The following is a 21,201-nucleotide window of genomic DNA, read 5'->3' as shown; positions in this document are numbered from 1 at the left end:
CTGCAATCTGTCTGCTTCCTATCCTTAAGGCTGTACGCGCCCCAAACAGCTCCTTAAAACGTCACGGTAATTACCTTTGTGACTCCGACCAGCTGATACTCTTCCCAGAATTAGTATAAAAAAAGGTTTGGAAAACACTGGGTGGTCTGAAAGGGTGGTAGATAAGTGGAACAGCCTCCCAGCAGAAGTGGTAGAGGGTAATACAGTGAGGGGATTAAACATACGGCTCCTGAATCTAAGACGAGACCAACAACTGATTAAGGTTTGAGTCTTTACAGCGGGAGAAATGGGCGACCAGACGGGGGCCGGATGGGGCCGATTCTATGTTTCTGCAAATATCAAAGACTTGGCGAGGTCTCCCCCCAGTACAGTAACTCCCAGACACAGAATCTCTCGAGACGGACAGGTCACAAGATTTCGATCAAAGGATCTTAACATCGCGATGAATTAATCAGACTCACGCAGTCTAACCAGCGATCTGAACCTCAGGAGTACGAGGAGTCTTATGACTCTCAGCCGACCTTACAGGCTGCTAAGCATTATGGGAAAATGACCCAGCAGCAGCCGGACCGTCGAACTTTAACGTCATTGAGACGCCTACCTGCTGAACCTCGCTTTCTCCGTTCGAGATCTTCTCTGTGTACGCAAAAGAGTCGAATATTCTCTGCAAAAAAGGGGGAAAAAAATACATAAGTGTTTTATATAAAAGAATAAAACTTCACGAAAATCAGAATAATAAATCAGAAAAATAATAGTATGACGCCAATGCCCAGCGAGGGGTTAAAGGACCAGGGAACGGAACTATTGAGCAAATAAAAAGACCGTTTAAAAGCTCTGCAGAAGTCCTGCCATAAAGCACAACCAGCCGCCCCCCCATGTAGTCGCCGGCGCTTGGGGGGTGCATGGGGTTGGAGGCTGACTTTGTGGCGCACACAGAGTTAATTCACCTATCCGAAGCGCCATATTTTATACAGGGCTCAAAAGGCCCTTTAAAACCAAGACAACTATGAGGCGTCTCAGACATTTAATCATTTACAGCATTTCCCCCGAATTCGCTTTCCTTCCTCCGCCGACGGCCGGTTGGGAAATGGAAGAAACCTGAACTTCTGTATCTCGGCAGCAATAAATCTCGTGTTTTACCGGCTTTTACCTCAACCCAGAAAAATAAAATCACTTTACCAAACAGGTATTAAAGGGGAACTCTCACCAAATCGGTTTACTCCTCGTATCACATTAAAAGAACGTTTTCAAAAATATTTAGCTGGGTTTTTTACCCCCGTTGTAGTTTTTGCCCCATAATATTATATTTTCAGGCAGCTGCATATCAGCCGTTTGTATGATTCTCGCTCTGTTATCTGACCCCCGATCTACTAACCCCTCCGACTCCTTATCATACTGCCTGTGGGGAACAATAGAATGGCTCAGTCTTAATCACCACAAGGACTCTCTGACTTATGGAAGTCTATGGAGGAACGGACTTCATTAGCATTGCCATAAAGCATCAGCTCAGCGTGGGGTTTGAGCCGGGAAAATCACCCAAAATATCACATGACTGACAGCACCGGCGGCTCCAGGTCTGCAGATAAAGGGAGTTTATTGGAATAAAATGAGATAAAACTAATTTTTTTGTGAATGCTGACCAAGGTCGCTATGGGGGGGGGGGGTTACGTTCCCATATGCAGCGCTGGATTTCCACCACACAACAGAATGGAAATCTTGCAGCACAGCAAGGTACAGACGCATATTTACGTATCCTACACACCATGAAGGCGATAGAGCCCCCTTTTAAATATTCTCCAAGTCAAAAAGCACAACTAGCGGCCTTAGACAGACCCCCCCCCCCCCCCGGCACAACCGAACCAGGTCCAGAATACCACCTCCAGCCGGCTCTTTGATGTCCCCCTCATTTCAGGCAAAAATTGTATATTCCGTTCATTAATTTTTTGCAGCTGAGATAAAAACCCATTTAAAAAAAAAAACAAACAAAAAAAACTCTGTTATTCCTCCCCCCCCCTCCACAAACCAGTAAATCCACATTAAATTAGGACTGAACCACTTTGCAAAAAAAAAAGTTGGAGTCACCCAACGCTGCGCGGAGACGCTCTCTCTCCCCAGTCTGCCCTCGGGCTACAAAATAATTGCCGGCAATAATCCAGAAATATTTCCTGTATCCTATTCACCGAAAAGCAAGATTTCAGCCCCAAAAACCTGTTAACGAGATACGTTTCGGACCCCACAGACCGATGTCAATAAACCGGGGCAATGTTTATTAAAAAAAACGTGGAAATGAGAACAATTTTTCTTAACAAAATTTTTTATTTTTTGAAATAAAATAAAAGTCTCACGGAGGACGTGCAGCAGCAGTAAACAAACACGTAAACAAAATACATTCTTCTACCTCTAAACGCCTTCAATTGGTCACAAGTTCAATAAAGCCCCGTCCCCTAACCACACCCCCTGCAGCCGCTAGAAATTATGGGCAGTTAGCGCACGTCTTCCATTATGGTCACATTTAGGCTCCACCCCCACGTTCCAATAGTTTTACGGCAGAGCTGGGAATTGCTTTCAGGCCGATATATTCTATACTCCCGGCGCAGTATATAGGATACGATCTGGGTGCGTTTAATGGAGCCGACACACGCGCTACATTTATTAGTTTTTAAAACATTCATTTATGACGGGGCCCCTTTTTTTTTCCTTATGGGGCAATTTGTAATAACGCAAGACCTCCAGGGGGTCTATTCACCTGCGCAGAAAACACTTTCTTGCACGTGATTGGCTGATATCAGTAAACCGGTGCCAATAGCAGAGCCGGAAACTTCAGGTCTCCGCGGTAACGACATCGACATTTCAGATCAAGACAGGTCAGTTTATCCGTTAAAATGCAGATGGCTCAGATAATAAAAGCTTCCCTGCTTAATTCCTTTACCCCCCATCCCGTTATTACCCCCCCCCTTCCCCCACAATAGGGAATGAGAACAAGACCCCCCCCCTCCGAAGCAGCCAAAACTTTCTGTAACTGAACCATAAAGCGAGTCTGAAGCGCTGCCAAAAGAGTAATAAGTGGAGCCGGGGGTAACAAGCAGAGGTTAGAGACCTGGGGGGGGGGGGGCAAGAAATCGGTACCACATGTTTAAAGACGCAGGATGTGGCCCTGAAACGCGACTATAATCCCCCCCCCCCGGTACGGCACAACCCGGTGACTGCGGCCAAGGACGGGTCAGCCGCAGCACTCTGATCACCCTCCTCAGGTGACGCAAAGAAAACAAATACAGACACAAGATACACACAAAGGCGCGAAGTATACGAGAGTCAGCTCTTCAGCCGAGGGAAAAATTGGGGGGGGGGGAGAAATAAAACTGTTAAACCCATTTTTAAATCAAATTTCCTGGTGTTGGCGACGCGTTCAGCCCGTTGGTTTGAAGAGACAGGGGCGAGAGCGCGCGTAGGAAGCGGTCTGTCTTTTCTCGGGTCCGTAAAGAGTCAAATATCGAGGGCTCGTTAAACAGAGACAGCTGGAACCGATTTCAGATTCCGCACAAAACAATTTCCTCACCAGCTAGCCCCCCCCCCCCGAAAATAAAGAGGCTGCAAAGAAAACCCGGGAAGGTCGAGGCGGATGGGGGGGCAGCACCGAGATAAACAGAAACAGGTAAATAAGAACAGGTATGCCAACCAGTACAGGTGGTAAAAGGCAAACTGGTAACGGCAAAATTTCCATCTAGTACGTATTTATTCTACGAATAAAGTCCAGTTCTCCGGGAGGTTTTCTACGGAGGGTTTACATTGCTGAGACAGAAGTAGATGAGCGGAAAAGCCTCCCAGCAGAAGTGGTAGAGGGTAATACAGTGAGGGTATTAAACATGCATGGGATAGACATACGGCTCCTGAATCTAAGACGAGACCAACGACTGATTAAGGTTGGAGTCTTTACGGCAGGAGAAACGGGCGACTAGATGGGGCCGATCTGTCGGCAGATACAGGAGTTGGTCAAATTTACAAAAACAAACAAAAAACATAAAATTTTGGAAAACTAAAAACTATGAACCTAGAAGCTTTATTAATACAGGTGGAGAAAGATCATTTCTGGATCAATCTGGCGAGCAAAGATCATAACGATGCAGTGTCTCGCACACTGACCGTTAGCTCTGCAGCCAAGTTAGTAATAAGCATGGAAATATTGCAACCAGACAAAAAAAACACTCCCATAGGGATCTGATAAAAAACCAAAAATATATATAAAAAAATATTATAAACCGACTGTTCACACCTGGCCCCCGGCACAGAGCTTGGTGGGGGTTTTAAGAGCAAAAATATGTAATATGTTTTGGTATTTACTACAGTTTAATGTAATTTTTTCCCCCCCATTTATAGAAAAAGTCTGGGGTTTTTTTTCCAAGAAAAAAAAATGTATATAAAGAAATAATTCACAGAATTCCCAATTAGGCGATTTTTTTGCTTCCTCTGTAAAATGCCCTGATTGGTGATGCAAAAATATAATTAAAGCTCCCAGCCCAGGGCACACATTCCTGCGTGTTTACATGTTTCGCTATTAACATTTATACAACCGCAAAGCGACTCAAATTACACGTTTCTGTAACACTCGTTTAGCTCCACGCAAAAAAAAATCACAAAAAATGTAAGAAAAACCAAAAATGTTCTTGTTTATTATATATAGAAATATAAAAAGCAGAAAGAGAAGACGGTATTATTATGAAAGGAACCATTTTCAAAGATTCCATTTAAAGGGACAGCGATCCCCACCTGCCATTGGCTGGTTACTTTCTTTGGTTTTCATGCATGCTTTGGCACAGATGGGTACCTGCAGGGCCGGAGTGGGGGTCCTGCCAATTCGCCCCCCCTGATGATGTAAGTGGGGCTGACGGATAGATATATAGGCCAGGAATAGCCGCCCGACACTCACGCTTACGATGGAGTGGAGGTTTGGGGTGCAGGTGCAAGTACCTGCGGGGTACAGTCCATGAGTAGAGTACACCGGGCACAGACTCGGTAATGCAGATGGACAGACGGGCAGCTGCCACCAGGCTGGGTCACTGAGAAGAGGAGAGCGTGGCAAACTCTGTTACCCTCATCTAATACCCTCATGTGCAAAGGGGCAAAATGAATGCACTGTGCAGCGGCACCACTGAACGTCTCCTTGCCTGCATGCATCTCGAGTAGACACCTTGTCGCCCCGTTTCCTACTGCGCATGCACACAGGTCAGGCCCTGATATATTGTCATGGAGTAAGTAGGAGTTTAAACAGTTTATTTAAATAAATTAAAATATATTAAATATAGTAAATGATTTAATTTATTTATTTTTACATAGTGGGGGAAATTCCGTAAAGAATTCTGTAATACAGGCGGCCTTTATTTTTAGAAGAATTATCGTCCTTTTTTTCTCTCTCTCTGCATTCAAGAGGAAATCCGGTGAAACTCGCTTTATTTTCCTCGCTTATTAAGAAATTTAATTTAAAAAAAAAATAAAAAAAGCATCGTTAGCCGCGAGATTTCCCCAAAGTCGCAGGAGATCGCGACAAAAGAATGGATATTGTGATTAAGTCGGATTAATATACAGATCAGCCGAATACGACTGAACCCACGATCTCCTGAAACAAGTTAAAGGGATTACTTTTCACTCTTTGAGCCGGCCAATCGGTGGCAGGAAAACGCTTCCATTGAAATCAATAGGAGCACTTCCTGTGCATGCGCAAGGGGGGGGTGTCTTGTAAACCTCCGACTGCAACATTCGCTGCGCTAGTATATCGCATGCAGGGTAGGGGGGAAATGCATGGGGGGGGGGATTTAACACCCCCCCCCACATGCTTGCATTCGGAAGGGGGACCCACGGAGATTTAAAGGGGCCGCACAGCATTAAAGTACATTTGGTTGCAGGAGAGTCCCTTAAACAGTTAAATGAAATAATAAGTAACCGCAGTCCACAAAGTTCATGATAGGTGATCTATTAACCTTTTAACTGCCAGTACACAATCCTGCCACCCCACAAACACAATAATGATTAACCCTTGGCTGAGTTTATTTTTTAACGGCTGTATGAACTCCAAATACACCTTCAGAGGCCTAAATTAATCATTTCAACGACATCTTCGAGCGAACAGCAGCTGTGGGGTTTTTGGTCTCCAAAGCATTAAAAAAAAAAAACATTTGCCGAATCCAACATTTAACCGGAAGATAACCGTACGATCCATCCGTCATAAACGGTGCGGCTCCAGGGGCCAACGCGCTGCACGCCCGGCCCTCGTTCCGCCATCGGGGGCCGCTACTTCAGGATTCAGTTCTAGGTTTTTAAAACGTCCGCCACATAGTGCCAACAATTTACGCGGCACTTTACTTATCGCTTATCTTCCTGGATATGCAACAAACGGACTCATTTTCAAGTTGGAGCGTTTCCAAGAACTTAAAGGAACAGTTAACTGATCAACAAAGAACGCATGATAAAGATCTTTGAAATCAACGGGAGCTCTTTCTGCGCATGTATGCAGGGTCGCAGGGTCTGATTGGACGTCCTGGAACTTTAATATGAGATGGCAAAAAAAAAAAAAAAAAAAATGGTGCATTCATCCGAATGCATTTGCCACAAGGTACACTGGGGGGGGGGCCTCTGGTCCCCTTAAAGGGGCGATCACTTATCTATCCAACCTGCCCATTAACTCTACGGAGGGCTGTTCTCCATTTTCTCGGAGGGGGCAGCAGACGGCGCTGCTCTAGAGGTAACTAATCCTCAAAAGGTAAATCCACCAAGGGTTAGAGAACAGGTGACGTCTGAGCGTCCCTTTAACGTACAAATTAAAGACATGGCAGCCCCCCTAAAAAAAAAATAAAATAAAAAAAAAAGTTTACTTATATAGAAAGGACTTTTTTTCATTTCCAGTGACCTAAAATAAAAAAAATAAAATCAGAAAAAAAGGACTAATTTTGAGCGCATGATAATAGGGCACGGCATGCGCGAGTTCAGCCAACTCATTATTCTCTGTGTAAACTTTTGGAATCACGAGATTTAAATTAACCCCCCCTCCTGGATTTTAAAAACAGATCCTTCATAAAACATGCGCAGCCCCCCCCCCCAGGCATTTCTCATTAGCTTCCTCTTTGTCAGGGGAAGCCGGGTAACCCAAACCTCACACGAAAACCACTCGCCATCTGACTTAAAGAAGGAGGTTTGATTAAAGGGGAACCACAAACCCCCCACATCCCGCATTCTACATTCCTGCCCTGTAATAATCGGGCGGCTGGCGGCCTCCATTACTGCCGAAAGAACGATCAGGACCCAGATCCGGCGACACCGCCGCCGAGGAGCCCAAAGCGCCAATCAGATTATTATTCCACTTAAATGCTCTTTTTTCCAGTTTGAACTAATTTCATTTATTCAGCAGATATATGTCACATTTTGATAAATTAACCATCTGTTGTGTGTGTGTATATATATATATATAAAAAAATCCCAATTTATTAACATTTAGAAGAAAAAAAATGTCCCATATTCATAGTTTGGGTTATTTTAAAATACATTCATAAGGATATAATGTTATAAAACTCCCATTGTACAGCGCTGTGGAATATGATGGCGCTATATAAAACCAAGAACTATCATAAAAGAAGTTCAATGAATACACCTTGTGGCCGCCGCGGCTTCTTGATTAGGCGTCTGGGTTAAGTTGGCTGTTAAAAGCTATTGAGTGTTGGTTTCAGAGGCTAAGGATACATCAATGGAGCGCTCTATCTTCTAAATATGTCACTTCTCGTGCTCATAGCAGATATCCCATACTTCCCAAGTGTCCCGTTTTATTTTGGCCAGTCCCTATTTGGGCCCCAAATCCATGATGCCCCTCTTTTCTAGGAGGTCAGAGTGTTTGCTGGGTATGAGGGTCTCGCAGGGTTCTACGGCCCTAAAAGCCCCGATAATGTGTATTAAAACTGAACTACATTGCTGCTCTCCTGAATATACCACTGTTACAGCAATAGCTGCCAACAGGCCACAAAAAGTCCTGGAAAGGCCCGCCTCAGGCCACACCTACCTAAAATTCCAAAAAAGTCTCTCCTTTAGCCATCTGAGATGCTGGGAGCCGCATCCCAAGAGTGCAGCGAGGTCCCCGGCGCTCTCGCAGGAGCGGGGGATGTCATTCCGGTCCCCGGCGCTCTCGCAGGAGCGGGGGATGTCATTCCGTTTAGCCTCAAAGGCTCCGACTACAAGAGGTTTCAATTAAACTGTTCCAGGAGGCAAAGAATGGAGAGACAACTTCTGAAACTGATTAACGGGTCGCCCCATCCCCCGCGGCAGACAGAGTGTGTGTGTGAGTGCGCGAGTGAGTGCGAGCGAGCGAGATTCCCGACCTTCTTAAAACCCACTTGAGATCTATTTCCAGCCCTCCGCTTTTGGAGGATTTAATCTCCAGCTTTTCTTTTCGCTTTCGTGCCGCTGAGAGCCAGGTTACCTTCCCTCTCCCCGAAACACAATCAGCTGCCCATCACACAGCCCCAGAAACCAGAGGCAGGGGCCGCACACTGGCCTGTCAACCACTGCCCTCCAAATAATGTCAGACTGCAACTCCTATCACACTCGGGAGGGTAATGCTAGGCGTAAAGGCGCTGGAATAAACGATGCCAAAAGTGTCAGGAAGAAACTCCAATTTGCAAAATTCAAGTCCCGCCATACACAAGAAATAAAAAGTCGTCATTATCTATTGATGTATATAGCGCCATCATATTCTGTAGCGCTGTACAATGGGTTAAATTATTCATGCTAAGGATAGAACACATTAAAACCGCTCATATGCCACCCGTTTGGGTTTTGGTGTTTTTATTATAGGGACGCTCCAGCTGTGATATTCTCTTTAATGCATACGATTGCCGAGAGGTCCCTAAATTCTCATGCGGCTCCCCCCCTTCCAAATGAATGGAGGGATTTTGCAGACCCCCCCCCATGCATTTGCCTCTTTCCCTACCCCCCTTGTAATGTATGATGCCCCCCCCAACCCGGAGGAATAAAAGATTACTTCTATAAACAATGTGTCTGACAAAATAGCATTAAATACAAAGCAGAATCTGCCACTTGCTACATTTCACAGTAACGACGTATATTAAAGGGGCCGTTCCACCTACCGGGAACATTTACCACTTTTAGAACTAAATGCAGCATTTAAAAACCTCATTCCCACTACTCCTTAATACCATTCCCAGACAATCATGTAAAATTTTGCGTCATTCAATTTGTCCGGGAATGTTTAAATTATCATGTGACGCAAACGCAGGCACTCATAGGTTGGTTGCCATAGACACTAATTATTATAATTTTTATTTTTTTTTAAAGTTTGTGTTTTAAGCGATTAAACCTTCAGTAATAAGACTATAATAATGGATCTTGATGGGTTTTTTGCTTAACATGATAGAACACCTTAAATGCATATTATTAATGCAAGGACTGGCCTCGGTCGTAAACAGTGCAGCAGGTAACCGGATTTTTACACAAATGCCGGCAACTAGGGGGAAAAAGTAAATAAACAATTCTGCCCAAAAAAATAAAAGAAATACGGAGCGTCGGGAGCGTGAAATGCGGCGATTCCACGTTAAAAAGAAGGAGGCGGATTCCCAAAGCCCCGGGATCGAGGCATTTCTGCCCTGACGGGAACTTGGCGCGTTGCTTTCATTTGGGTCCATTGCTGAAGACCACCTGCATTCCCACAGTGTCGGATTGCAGACCCTCCTTCCTATGAAGTTCTTGCGTTATTTGTTTCCCCAGAAACGAGCGTCCCCTCCGCTCCCACAGACGGGTCCGCTCCATACAGCTGTCGCCTGCTAAGATGTTTGATGGAGGCCGCCAGCATAACGATAGCATAAGGCGCTCGAGGGGATGAAAAAAAAAGGCTGTTCTCCCAGTACAAACAAATTAAATGTAATATTTTACATAGAGGGCCGTAGATGAGTGGAACAGCCTCCCAGCAGAAGTGGTAGAGGGTAATACAGTGAGGGGGTTGGAGTCTTTACAGCAGGGGACACGGGCAGACTAGACTTTCCATTCTCCTTCTCTACACTCTTGTAAAGGCTGCCTGAACCAATCAGCAACTTAACAATAGACGAGAGATAACTTAACGGGGAGGAATAATCAAACATTTCAAGAACAGGAAGATGGCTGCTCCCATGGTATACACATGGTGGGTTCCTAATGCATAAATATTGCTTATTACACAGGGTTATTATATATTAGTTTTTCTGAAACCTGTTTCTAGGTTTAACCCTTTCAACATCAACAGGCCATACATCTCCTCTAGGCCCCACCTGAAGAGTTAAACAAGGACGCCCTCCCAAGCCATGGTTACCCCGACAGCTTAGAAACCCTGTGATCTTTATCTCGCTGCGCTGCAGAGGTTTCTACTCGCAGAGGAACAATAGCTGGCATTTCCCCTCTCGGATACAGAAGGAATGCGGTCTTTGTGATTAAACGCAGATATTATGATATTCGAGAACAGTCAGAAAAAAAATACGCTTAAGAAAAACATAAGGGTGCAAAAAATAAAACATGAAAAACCTTGAATATCGGCCCCCACATTCTTTTCGCTAATGCAGAAATTCCTCTCGAATATCAAGTTACAAGACAAATATCTCGGCAAGCAATCCTATTTGCCTTGATTAGACGGTATTAAATTCACTTGTCCTTGGAATGTTTTATCTGGGATTATATAATAGCCGAAACCCAGATGTTGTAGTCCATTTTTCATGTTAAACAGGAAAGAAAAAAAAAAAGAAAAGGAGAAAAGGAAAAAAAGAGAAAAGGAAAAAAAAAAAGGAGAAAAGGGGGAAAGGAGAAAAGGGGGAAAGGAGGGGAAAGGAGAAAAGGGGGTGGAAAAGGGGGAAAGGAGAAAAGGGGGAAAGGAGAAAAGGAGGGGGAAAGGAGAAAAGAAGGGGGAAAGGAGAAAAGAAGGGGGAAAGGAGAAAAGAAGGGGGAAAGGAAAAAAGAAGGGGGAAAGGAAAAAAGAAGGGGGAAAGGAAAAAAGAAGGGGGAAAGGGGGGAAAAGGGGGGAAGGGGGGAAAAGATTGAAGGGAAAAAGGAGACAATAGAAAGAAAAAGACAACAAAAGGATGGGGGGGAAAGCCTTTGTGGTATCATACAGCCCAATTAGCCGCATTCTATCAAAGATAGCGCCAGGCTTTCATCTTCTTGCGAGTTGGATACAAGTGGCCGAATGTCATGGAAACCGTACCTTCAGAGAACTTCCCGCTACATCCGTTAAAAAGACGGTAACAAAAATGGAGGACAGAAAAACAAAAAAGGAGTTTTATCAGCTGCGAATAAATGAGTATGGAAAATAAAGAAAGCGAGCGCCTAGAGAAAGACAAAGTCCTTTTATCCGCAAACACCTGGTAAAAAAGACATAAAAGGTTACGTGACCTCTTAGGTGACCTGGAGGGGTGCAGCTTAAATACTAAGGGTGTGAATTATTATTTCGGGATTTTCTACTGATCACATTATTCCATTTGGTTGCCATGGTTATAAAATCAGAATTGCTCTTTAGAAATAATACTAGTCCATTTGAGTACCAATATCAGTTCTCTCCTGCATGCACCTGCTTACAAAAAAGCAGAGAAGCTGCAGCTCATTCGGCCCCTAGGCAGCTGCCACATACTGGCAAGTCCAGGGGTATAACAGCCCCTCTGTTTTAAAACATGGGGGCAGATCAGCCTTCCAAGCATTGAAACATAAAATCTGCCGGCAGATCGGCCCCATTCGGCCCTCATCTGTGGAATTTCACCTCTCTGATTGAACTATACATTATGCAGGGCCTGTTATAATGCATAACAAAATCAGGGAGTTGCACCCACAACTCCTGCTTTAGTGAATAAACCCCTCTGCTTGATTTGAACGTTTTTTTTTTTTTTGCGTTACCACCAAAATTTGAAGCAGTCACCATGGAAACCAAACCGAAAGAATAGAACAGGTGGCACAGATAAAAGTGGGTGCCACGGGGCAGGTCACACGTGGTACCATCAGGTTTTACTTTATTATACGTTTGTTCTGTTTAGATGGCGCCATCATATACCGCAGCGCTCTACAATGAGATGCTTCTAAGAGCGGATACGTTTGTTTCTTTGAGGTTTTGTGGGATGTTTTTGGCCTGAAAAAGAAAAGCTGGGTAACAGAAACAACGGGGATTCCAGGTAAATCGTTACAAGTCATTTCAGTATTAACGGCAGCCGCTTGAAACACTTTGTTCCGGGTGTTCTCTGTAACAGCCGCGGAACCGGTTTCAGCGCGAAAAGCAAACAGTCTACACGGGCAGCACCCGAGACCCCCACAAAACACCCCTATTACCGGGAAACATACGAACGGTATTAAAGGGGGCGCTCTGGCCACCATATGTACTTTAATGCAGCTGCGTGGTCCCTTTAAATTTACACGTGATGCCCCTTACAGACGCATGGGGGGATTCCGCAGAACCTCCGGTATGTATTTGCCCCTTCCCCCACCCCCTATCACGCTCCGGCTCGGCGATGATCCCGGGGGTCTAAGGAGACCCCTGTGTGCATGCACAGAAAGCACTCCTGTTGATTCTAAAAGCTTTAAGCAGCCAATCAGTGTTATAAAAACAGGATCTTGGAGGTGCAGCCTCTTCTAAAGCAAAGTCATTAACGATCGCAAAAATGCATATTAACGTAATTACAGAACAAAGTAAATTTGATGTAGAATCTGCGGATTCGGAGGGCGAAGTCTGGCGTGTTTAACGTGTTACATGAATTAGAATCTTGTGTTGAATACATACAGGTTTGTTATACAAACGGCCAAGATCTGAAACCCCATCAGCCGTTACAAAGTAACATTTTTTCATGTTTATTATTATAATTTTTTATAATTTAACACAGTTTCCATTTTCTTGTTCCCACGGTTACTTCTATCTGATCAAACGGCAACCTCAAGACTAAAATATCTGTTAGCCTCAGGCAGGGAAAAAAAATTGTCTTTAATTCATGATTTGTTACAATGATTTACGGCTGCTTTAAGAAAAAAGGGCCACATACCCTGTTAAAGCGTTGGCCACACACAGACACACCAGTTCTGCGGGGCAGGTGAAAGGTCAAAAAAAAAAAAAAATGAATTAATAAGATCAGGGCCGGATAGCCAGGAATAATAGCATAACCTAAAGCCCGTGGTGACATATTCTTGTTTGGGGGAATGTTGGCCAAAATCTCTCCTAATGACCCAATTCTGCTGCCGGCTACAGACAAGCTGCCTGAAGATATCCTTCACAAGCCAGTCAATGCCTTGATTGACAGCCTGGCTAAGCTCCCATCACCCTGTCAAAAAAGGGATTTAAATAAAAAAAAAAAATTAAAAAAAATGTGCACGGGGGAGGGGATGGGGGTAAAACATACGGGTTTTGTTATTGTGTATAACTAGCCTTTTTTTTTCATTTTAATTTTTAAAACATTTTATGCATTAGTTTATGGTGAATAGCACCGGGTCAGTTCTCCAGGCATGATCAATGAGTAAGCCTACTAAAATAAATAATTAAAAAAAAAATAATAAAAAAAAAAAAAAAAAAAAAATGTAAAATTTACAAAAAAAAAAAAAAAAATGTAAAATTAAAAAAAAATATTCAGCAAAAAATATAAAAAAAACATGGCTACAGGCTCGCCAGTCAGACTTGTTTTTATTTCCAGAGCTGTGCCGATCGGCTTGTAATTGCAAAGAACAAAACTTAAAGGAAAAGAAAAAAAAAATAAGCTGTTAAGAAATGCTAAGATCTCGTGAGCCAATAACAATCATCTTCGCATTCCGGAGCTCTGCCCCTCCCCCACCTTAACGCTCTCCCTATTATTCTCCACTCAGGCTGAAAGTTAGAGGATCTTTTTACCCCCTCCGCCAGTCAGACTTGGGAAACTTAAACGGGAATTACACAGGATTCCCAAAATAAATAAATAAATTAAAAAAAAAATGCACACTAGCTGTTGTTTTTATTCTTCTTTACAGCCGTCGCCTATTAAAAGGTGTCTGCGGTTTCATTTGTGGATTATTAAGAGTCGAAATGAAGAAAAAGCCTCGGGAGCTTTTCTCGTGTGGTCGGGATCCATGGTCGCGTCGGTCGATCCTATCATCATAATGTAATCGGTCGATAAATACCAAATGGACTTCGAGCCCAAAAAACATACCGCATTCACGTATTAAAGAGATGCCGCCATACCAACAGGTCGCGGAACCTTGAGGAGATCAACCTTCCGGTTTTACTCTAATCTGCTAGCAAATGTATAGATCAAAAGTGCCTCTCATTCCTTTTCTATCTGCATGCGGAACAAATCAAAGCGTTTTGCCGCAAAGCACTGTTATAATATCTATAATATTAATAATAATAATGTAATAATACCCACTATTAATGTGATAACGCAATCGGGAAACCCTATATACATTCTACGGGTGCTCTATGCTTTAAGAACAAGCTGCTGATTTGATTTATATGCGATTGAGCAAAAGGGCAGACATCTTTTGCAAAGCGTTAGTTCGGTCCCCCCCTCGTGTCGTTTACATGGGGGGGGCAATGGGAAGCGGAGAGATCCTGAACTCGATCATATCCTTTTTGTGGAAATCCGGAAGCAGCCAATCAGTGGCAGGATAGCACTCCCATCAATAGGAGCGCTCGCCGCACATGTGCATGGGGGTCTCAATAGACCCCCGTCTGAGCCAGGCGGTATGTCATGTGCAAAGAGATGCATTTGGCCGAACACATTGCCTGCAGAATGGGGGGCAGAATCCCCCAATGCATTTGTAAGGGGGACGGGGGTCACCACGAAAATTTCAAGTGCCTACGATGGCTGGACTGCCTCTTTAAGAAAACAACAAGGTTCCGTAGTTTATACTCTGTGATTATTTTAAAAACAACAACTCTTAAACAAAAATCCACAATTATGTACTGAAGCTACAACACGGTCAGATCGGCACATGTCTACTAAACGGCTCCCGGGAGTCTGATGTTTTGATGGCTGCGGCTTCCCCGTACGTTTTCAGGTACAGCGACCTCGTTTTTCAAGCGGATACAGAATCCTGAGAATATTGCTGCAGACAATCGTTATACGAGATCTCATAAGCAGCATTAGGTCCAATAGAAATATGGCCATTTGGCATACAGGGCAAACGCCGGTGGCCCACTGGCCAACGGTGCCCATACTGCATACCGGAGCAGCAGATCGGGTGTTTAAGTGTGCAGCCACCAGATGGATAAACACGTCAACACGCTGCGCAAGCATAAAAAGTACCATGCAGCTGGGCATATCCAGTCCACTGCGGCACTTACATCATCTGGCGGCCACTGGCCTTAAAGCGGCAGGGCCACCTTGTGTGAAAAGCACACAAGTTTAATATTTGTTTAGCTGCAAAGCCTGATGGATCACTTAAGGAAGGAAATCTGATTCCAACACCCCCCCCATCTCCCATATAGGGATGGTACAGACCACTCTATGATGTCATCACGCTCTGTGTCACGTCAGTACGGGCTCATAATAAGCAAGACTGAAAAGCCTGCATCAAACGCTTACATAATAAAAAAACAAATACTTTGCTAAGCTTTTGAAGGATAGTCACGAATTTGTAGGAATAGAACATTTTAAAAACACATTCTTTCAAGTTAAAATAATTAAAACAAAATGTTGTACTTTAATCACGCGATACATTTCCAAAACCTAGAGTAAACAATACAACAATTTTTTTTTTTTTTACAAAAATCACTGGATATGATGCTTTCCATGAAGGGTCCCAGATACTCAACAATGGTCTGCCGTGATTATGTCCTCACACGGAGAGACATGATTAAAGACCCTTTGCACGTGTCTTCTTCTTCTTCTTCAAGGATCTCGTTACACATAAAGCAAAACAAAGCTTTGTAGTTTTCTTCAAGAAATAATGATGTTTAACAAGAGCCGCTATATCCAGACGAAGAATGAATAATTTATTTAGTAAATCACATACAGACGTTTCGACCAAGATTGGTCTTCATCAGGGGGGCCCATTCAATATACTGCATTGACCATGACGAAGACGATTCTTGATGTCAATCGATATTGCCAAGGTTATAAATTGTTTGTGGTGGTGCAAGCTCCTCCATCTTTGATCTGACCTATGGTTATGGCATCACTACTCGTTCCTAAACACTTTTGGGGTAGCGTCTATGGACACAGGTTTTCAGGCTTGCTCTAAAGGCCCTACACAAAGTCATCACCCAACTTGCAGGCCTGTCCCACCCAACGCTACGCAAAGCTCCAACAACTCGCTGTGGTGGACGTGGCCACATTTCTCTCCTGCGACGTCCCTCAGACGTTCCTCCATTCCTGAATGCCGACCCAACTGTGTTTTCAGAAACATTTTTGGAGTATAACGTCCACAAGCCGATGGACTTTCAGGCTTGGCCCACAAAACCCGACTCAAACTTCTCACCACTTGAGGTGGTGGACATGGCGGCCCCATTCTCTCTTGCGACGGCCCTCCATGCCCGATTCCCAATCCAACCGCGTTTACATAAATCTCAAAAAGCTTGTCCTTAATCAATACAACGTAAAAACATCCCATTGCGTCAACGTTTGCAAGCACCCTCTGGCCATCTAAGAAGATTCATAATAAGTTTCAATCGACTTGTTGTGGGGCTTTGGACTCATCGTAACCACCTTTACATTTCCGGTTTAGCCGCACGCGGCAAATACTTTCTGAAACAATGTAACGCGTGCAGCCGGTGAGGAACGCGATCAACATCATCTCCTTAGCAAAGAAATAGAAACACAAAAAGTCAAGACGGTTTCTGCAGCAACAACCTATCAGCGCTTGCTTTTGCGTCACATGACGATTAAGTGTTCCCAACAAAAATTACAAAACGAGAGAGAATTTTAGATGAGAAAAATGATTTCTGGGAAGGGCTTGGCTATTCTACAGTAGTAACAATGTTACCAGTGTTGGGTTTAGTTACATATTTAGCAATGTAGATGGAACAGCAGCTTTAAAACCGGGCCAACACCAACATGCATGACTTTTTATGTTCCACAAACATCATAATTATATAACTTCTACATATACGTTTAAAAACAACGAGCCAGAAACCATCGGATATAGCGGCTCCGTTTGCGCAGGCACAAAAAAATTGGGCATTAAACCCACCCTGAAAGCAAGCGACATGGAATATTAATTCACAATAGGACGGCAGCTTTACTCACACACGCACACTCACTCACTCACTCCAAGAGAGAGCGTGCAGAAGGGGGCTCGTCATGTGATGCATGAAAAACACGCTAATAAAGGCTATAATCCTGCACCTAAAATGCAAGAGACCTACCCAGCGGAGCTTGCAATCTAATGGCCGAAAGCAGGGAAGGGGATAATGAATTCATATCACAGCGAGGAACTGGGTATAAAAACCCCGGACATTTAAATCACAATATAAAATTAAAACTAAATCCCGATTCCGCGGCTGTCACTCTCATTCTGTGTCAGGCTTAACGCTCCGCAGGAACGCGGCTCGGAGAAGTTAGCATTCTTTTAGCGCTTTCAGTTCACACGGATTTCTCTAAGCACGAAGCTTTATCAGCCCCGCTGCAGCTTAACAGATACAAAATGACTTTGACATATTTGGATTTCTTCCTGCTAATAATTCAGCCAGACTTGCTACGATTTGCCGGGGTTTCTCCTACGCCGCAGAGAACCGGGACAGCTAATTATCTACCAATCCACCTTGCTGCGGCACATTCGCTCACTTTTATCTACTCGGGGCACCTGCACTCCGTGTTTGAAGTGAAATGTCACTCCTGGCTAATGCAGTCGGGCTTACATCACTAATGATGCGTCGCGCTTTGAAGACAGAACTCGGAGACTAATTAAAAATTCAAATTCACCTCCTCGGCGCGTTTGTTTGAACTGCCTTCCCTCTTGGAACACATTCATTTTTTTTTATTATTTATTTATTTATTAAATTATTTATTCCTCCCCCCTCTTCTTTGACACAGAACTAAAAAAAAATAAAAAAAAAAATAAAAAAATATTTACTTTCTTCCAAAGTACCTTAAGTGTGTTTACTAAGCCTAAAATTATTGTGGAAACACACAAAACGCCCTTTTTAAAATCAAGAATAAGAACATTAAAAATAGGGCTAAAATAAATAAATTAAATGAGGTATCTTTAACCTTGGGGCTTAGATTAATGAGTGTCTGCCATACGCTTGTGAAGTCTAAAAGAAAAGAAAAGCCTTCTGAATACAGGCCTGTTGTGCTTTCTCAACCTGCCAAAAATCTCAGCCCCGGCTGCTTTGATCTTTCTCTGCAATTAGTTTTATGATAACTGGAAGTCCAGGTTAGTTTAACCAAATACAAAGCGCCCTCCCAGAGAAGGCAGCTACACGGAGGTGACGGCATTGTTCAGACAGGAAAGTGGTCTTTTTTTTTTACAATCTTAAGGGGAAGAGCGTCTTGTGCGTAAAAATAAATAAATAAATAAATAAAATAAAAGTAATTCTGTCCTTTATTTTTTTAAAACCCAACTCCAGACAGAGGGCCAGTCATCCATAGAAAATAAATAATATATTTATTAATACATATTATATTATTTTTTTCCCTCAATTCTGACACCCTACTAGAAAGCAGTCACATGTCCAGATCAAAGACAATCTTAATTATCACAAGGCAATGCGAAGTATCGGACATTCTAAACAACTTCCTATACAAAGCAATAACGCAACACATAAAAAACCAATCATATAATAGATACACGCAGCACTATAAAAACACCATTTAATTCTAAGTTATATTAAATCCAAAGAAAATCATATATTAAATATACACACAAAGCATTTATATGAAGGGCCCCTATGCGTGAGCAGAAAGGACCTAAGGGAACGTGTAGTTTGCTTGACAAAGAATTAGCCCCATGAGGTCAGTTAACACAAGGAGAAGGAGAAGGTGGGAAAACAAGACACTTTCAAGACAGATAAAAGGCCATTTGGGTCCAGCCTCCCACTGACTGCATACAAATGCATGCGCAGCTAATCTGCAGAGACCTCCAGCCTAATTTAACCAAATTATACAGCAGGCTCTGTCTCTGCAAATAAATAAATAGGGGGGTTTAAAACCCATATGGCCCCCATCTATAAAATGAACTGTAACGAGGGCACATTTCGGTGACACGATGCCATGTACACAAATAATGTATATATTATACACACACGCGACTGATTCATCCGACAACCTAGTAAATAGCAGAATAAAATTGAATTGGAAAAAAAAATGAACATGAAATATAAAAGCAGAATACGCAAAAAAACCTGTTAAATCTCAAATTTCTTGCCCTTAGGAAGCCATGATTGGCACAGATTCACCTGATCTTTCGATCTCTTTAAACCCCTCTCTGTCGAGATATATAAAGGAATATGCGACAAGCAAACAGGGAGATACAGCACCAAAAATATTAAGTGTTTATTTTTAAACAATTAGCAAACAATACATATATTTTTTGTTAACTAAAAAAAAAATCAATAAAAAGTAAAATAAAATCTTGCTCTGCCCTAAAACCTCAGCGTTTTAAGGCACATCGCCACAAACCCAAGGAGCTGACCAACTACAACAGACGACAATTCCGAACCGTAATATTCAACATAAAACCAGTTAAATTCCGCCATATTATTCACCCCTTAACCGCTAAAGCGTCAAACAAGAGATCAAAGCTTGGCATGCCAGGCCAGGCCTCCAAGGGTTAAACATAGGACAGTCATGTGACCTTAAATAAGTACATTAAATATATAAATAAATATATAGCGCCAGCAGATTCCGTAGCGCAGTTACAATAGGACATTTAACATACAATAAACCATAGAGGGACAGAAGACCCTGATCCTAGGAGCTTGCAATCTATTGATCAATGTGTGTATATAAACAAAGAAATACAATAAAAAAAAATGATCGCATTTTAAAATTTCTGCCTTTGTCATTCTGTTATTTGCCCCATTTTGGGTTTTTACAAAGTGGATTAGATAAGAACAGGTGGGGCAAAAAAGACAAAACAATGGGGCACTTCAGAGGCAAAAAAGTGCCTGGAGGCTCCGATTAAAGCCAGGCACTGGTCTGGACTGGCTATACTGGTCTTGCATTTTCTGCACTGACTGGGAAGGGATTTAATCCCAGCTACAGAAAAGAGGCATTAGATAGGAGGTGCTGCTGCAAAACCTCTTGGAATGATTGTCACATGATGCGCTGTTGTCATAGAAACTGTAATAAGATGTCTGTAGAAGGGAAATCCATGCTACCCAAGAGGTTCTGCAGCAGCTGGACAGCAGAAGAACAAGAGAAAGCCCCCTCCCCCCAGTAAGACCTGGGACCTTAATGATTTCAATGCTGGATCTACCCCCTCCTCCTGCCCCCGACCCTCCCCAACAAGATGCAACAAACTTGCTGGGTGTCACTTTAAGGCTGATCATAAAATTCACTCAAAATGAAACAGGAAGAAAAAGGAAACCTATTCACTAAAAACACCGGGGGGCAGGAGCAGCACACAGACCGGGGGCAGAAACTACAATATACCCCAATAATCCAGCGACAGAAGGCAGATACCCCTAAAAGCATCATCAGGAGGGGTAGCAGGAACATCCCACACACAACAGGGGCGATTTAACGCCACAATGACCAGACACCCCTCAATAAACCCTCACAGTGCCCACAGCCCCCCCCATACCTGCATGGTGCGGACTCCCAGCTCCTCCGCCGCCAGCCTCTGCATATGAGCCGCCAACAGCCGAGTCTCCTCTAGGATGGAGACCTCCGGGGCACCCCGGGCAGCCAAGGAAGCCAGCAGCAGCAGGAGGCAGAGGAGTGTGGCCCCCGGGGCCCGGCTCTCTCCCCGCTCCATGGCTGCGCTGCTCAGGGAAGTCTAGTCGCAAAACTTCTGCAGCTCTCTCCCCTCCCCACACACTGCAACTAGTGAGAGGCGGGGCGTACTCAGGGGGCGGGATCATGGTGAAGGCCTTCGGTACAGGGGACGGGGGAAAGAGGCGGGCTCCGGCTCACGGGGGGGGGGCAGGTTCAGGCTCTTAGGGAAAGGCAACAGATCAGAGGGCGGGGTCATGCAAAGGAAGGCGGGGTCAGGCTCACAGGGGGACACTCTGGACGAGGGGACGGGCTCCGGCTCACAGGTCCGGGTTCACGGGCCAGTTCCGGACTCACAGGGGCAGGTACA

General features: G+C 43.8%; 1 protein-coding gene across 1 annotated transcript in view; it reads right to left on the bottom strand.

Moving 5' to 3' along the window:
• CACHD1 (cache domain containing 1) overlaps nucleotides 1-20,937 on the bottom strand; it is a 48,857-nt gene extending 27,920 nt beyond the window's left edge. The window contains exons 1-2 of the mRNA XM_053470014.1: nucleotides 20,701-20,937; nucleotides 602-664 (exon numbers count right to left, since the gene is read on the bottom strand). Coding sequence (XP_053325989.1) covers nucleotides 602-664; nucleotides 20,701-20,874 — 237 coding nt within the window. The 5' untranslated portion in view covers nucleotides 20,875-20,937. The remainder of the gene's footprint in view (nucleotides 1-601; nucleotides 665-20,700) is intronic.
• Nucleotides 20,938-21,201: the final 264 nt, after the last annotated feature.

Source organism: Spea bombifrons, chromosome 6, assembly GCF_027358695.1.
Source record: "Spea bombifrons isolate aSpeBom1 chromosome 6, aSpeBom1.2.pri, whole genome shotgun sequence".
NCBI classification, from domain to species: domain Eukaryota; kingdom Metazoa; phylum Chordata; class Amphibia; order Anura; family Pelobatidae; genus Spea; species Spea bombifrons.
The sequence above is the reverse complement of the archived record's forward strand: the minus strand, read 5'-3'. Positions and strand labels throughout refer to the sequence as shown.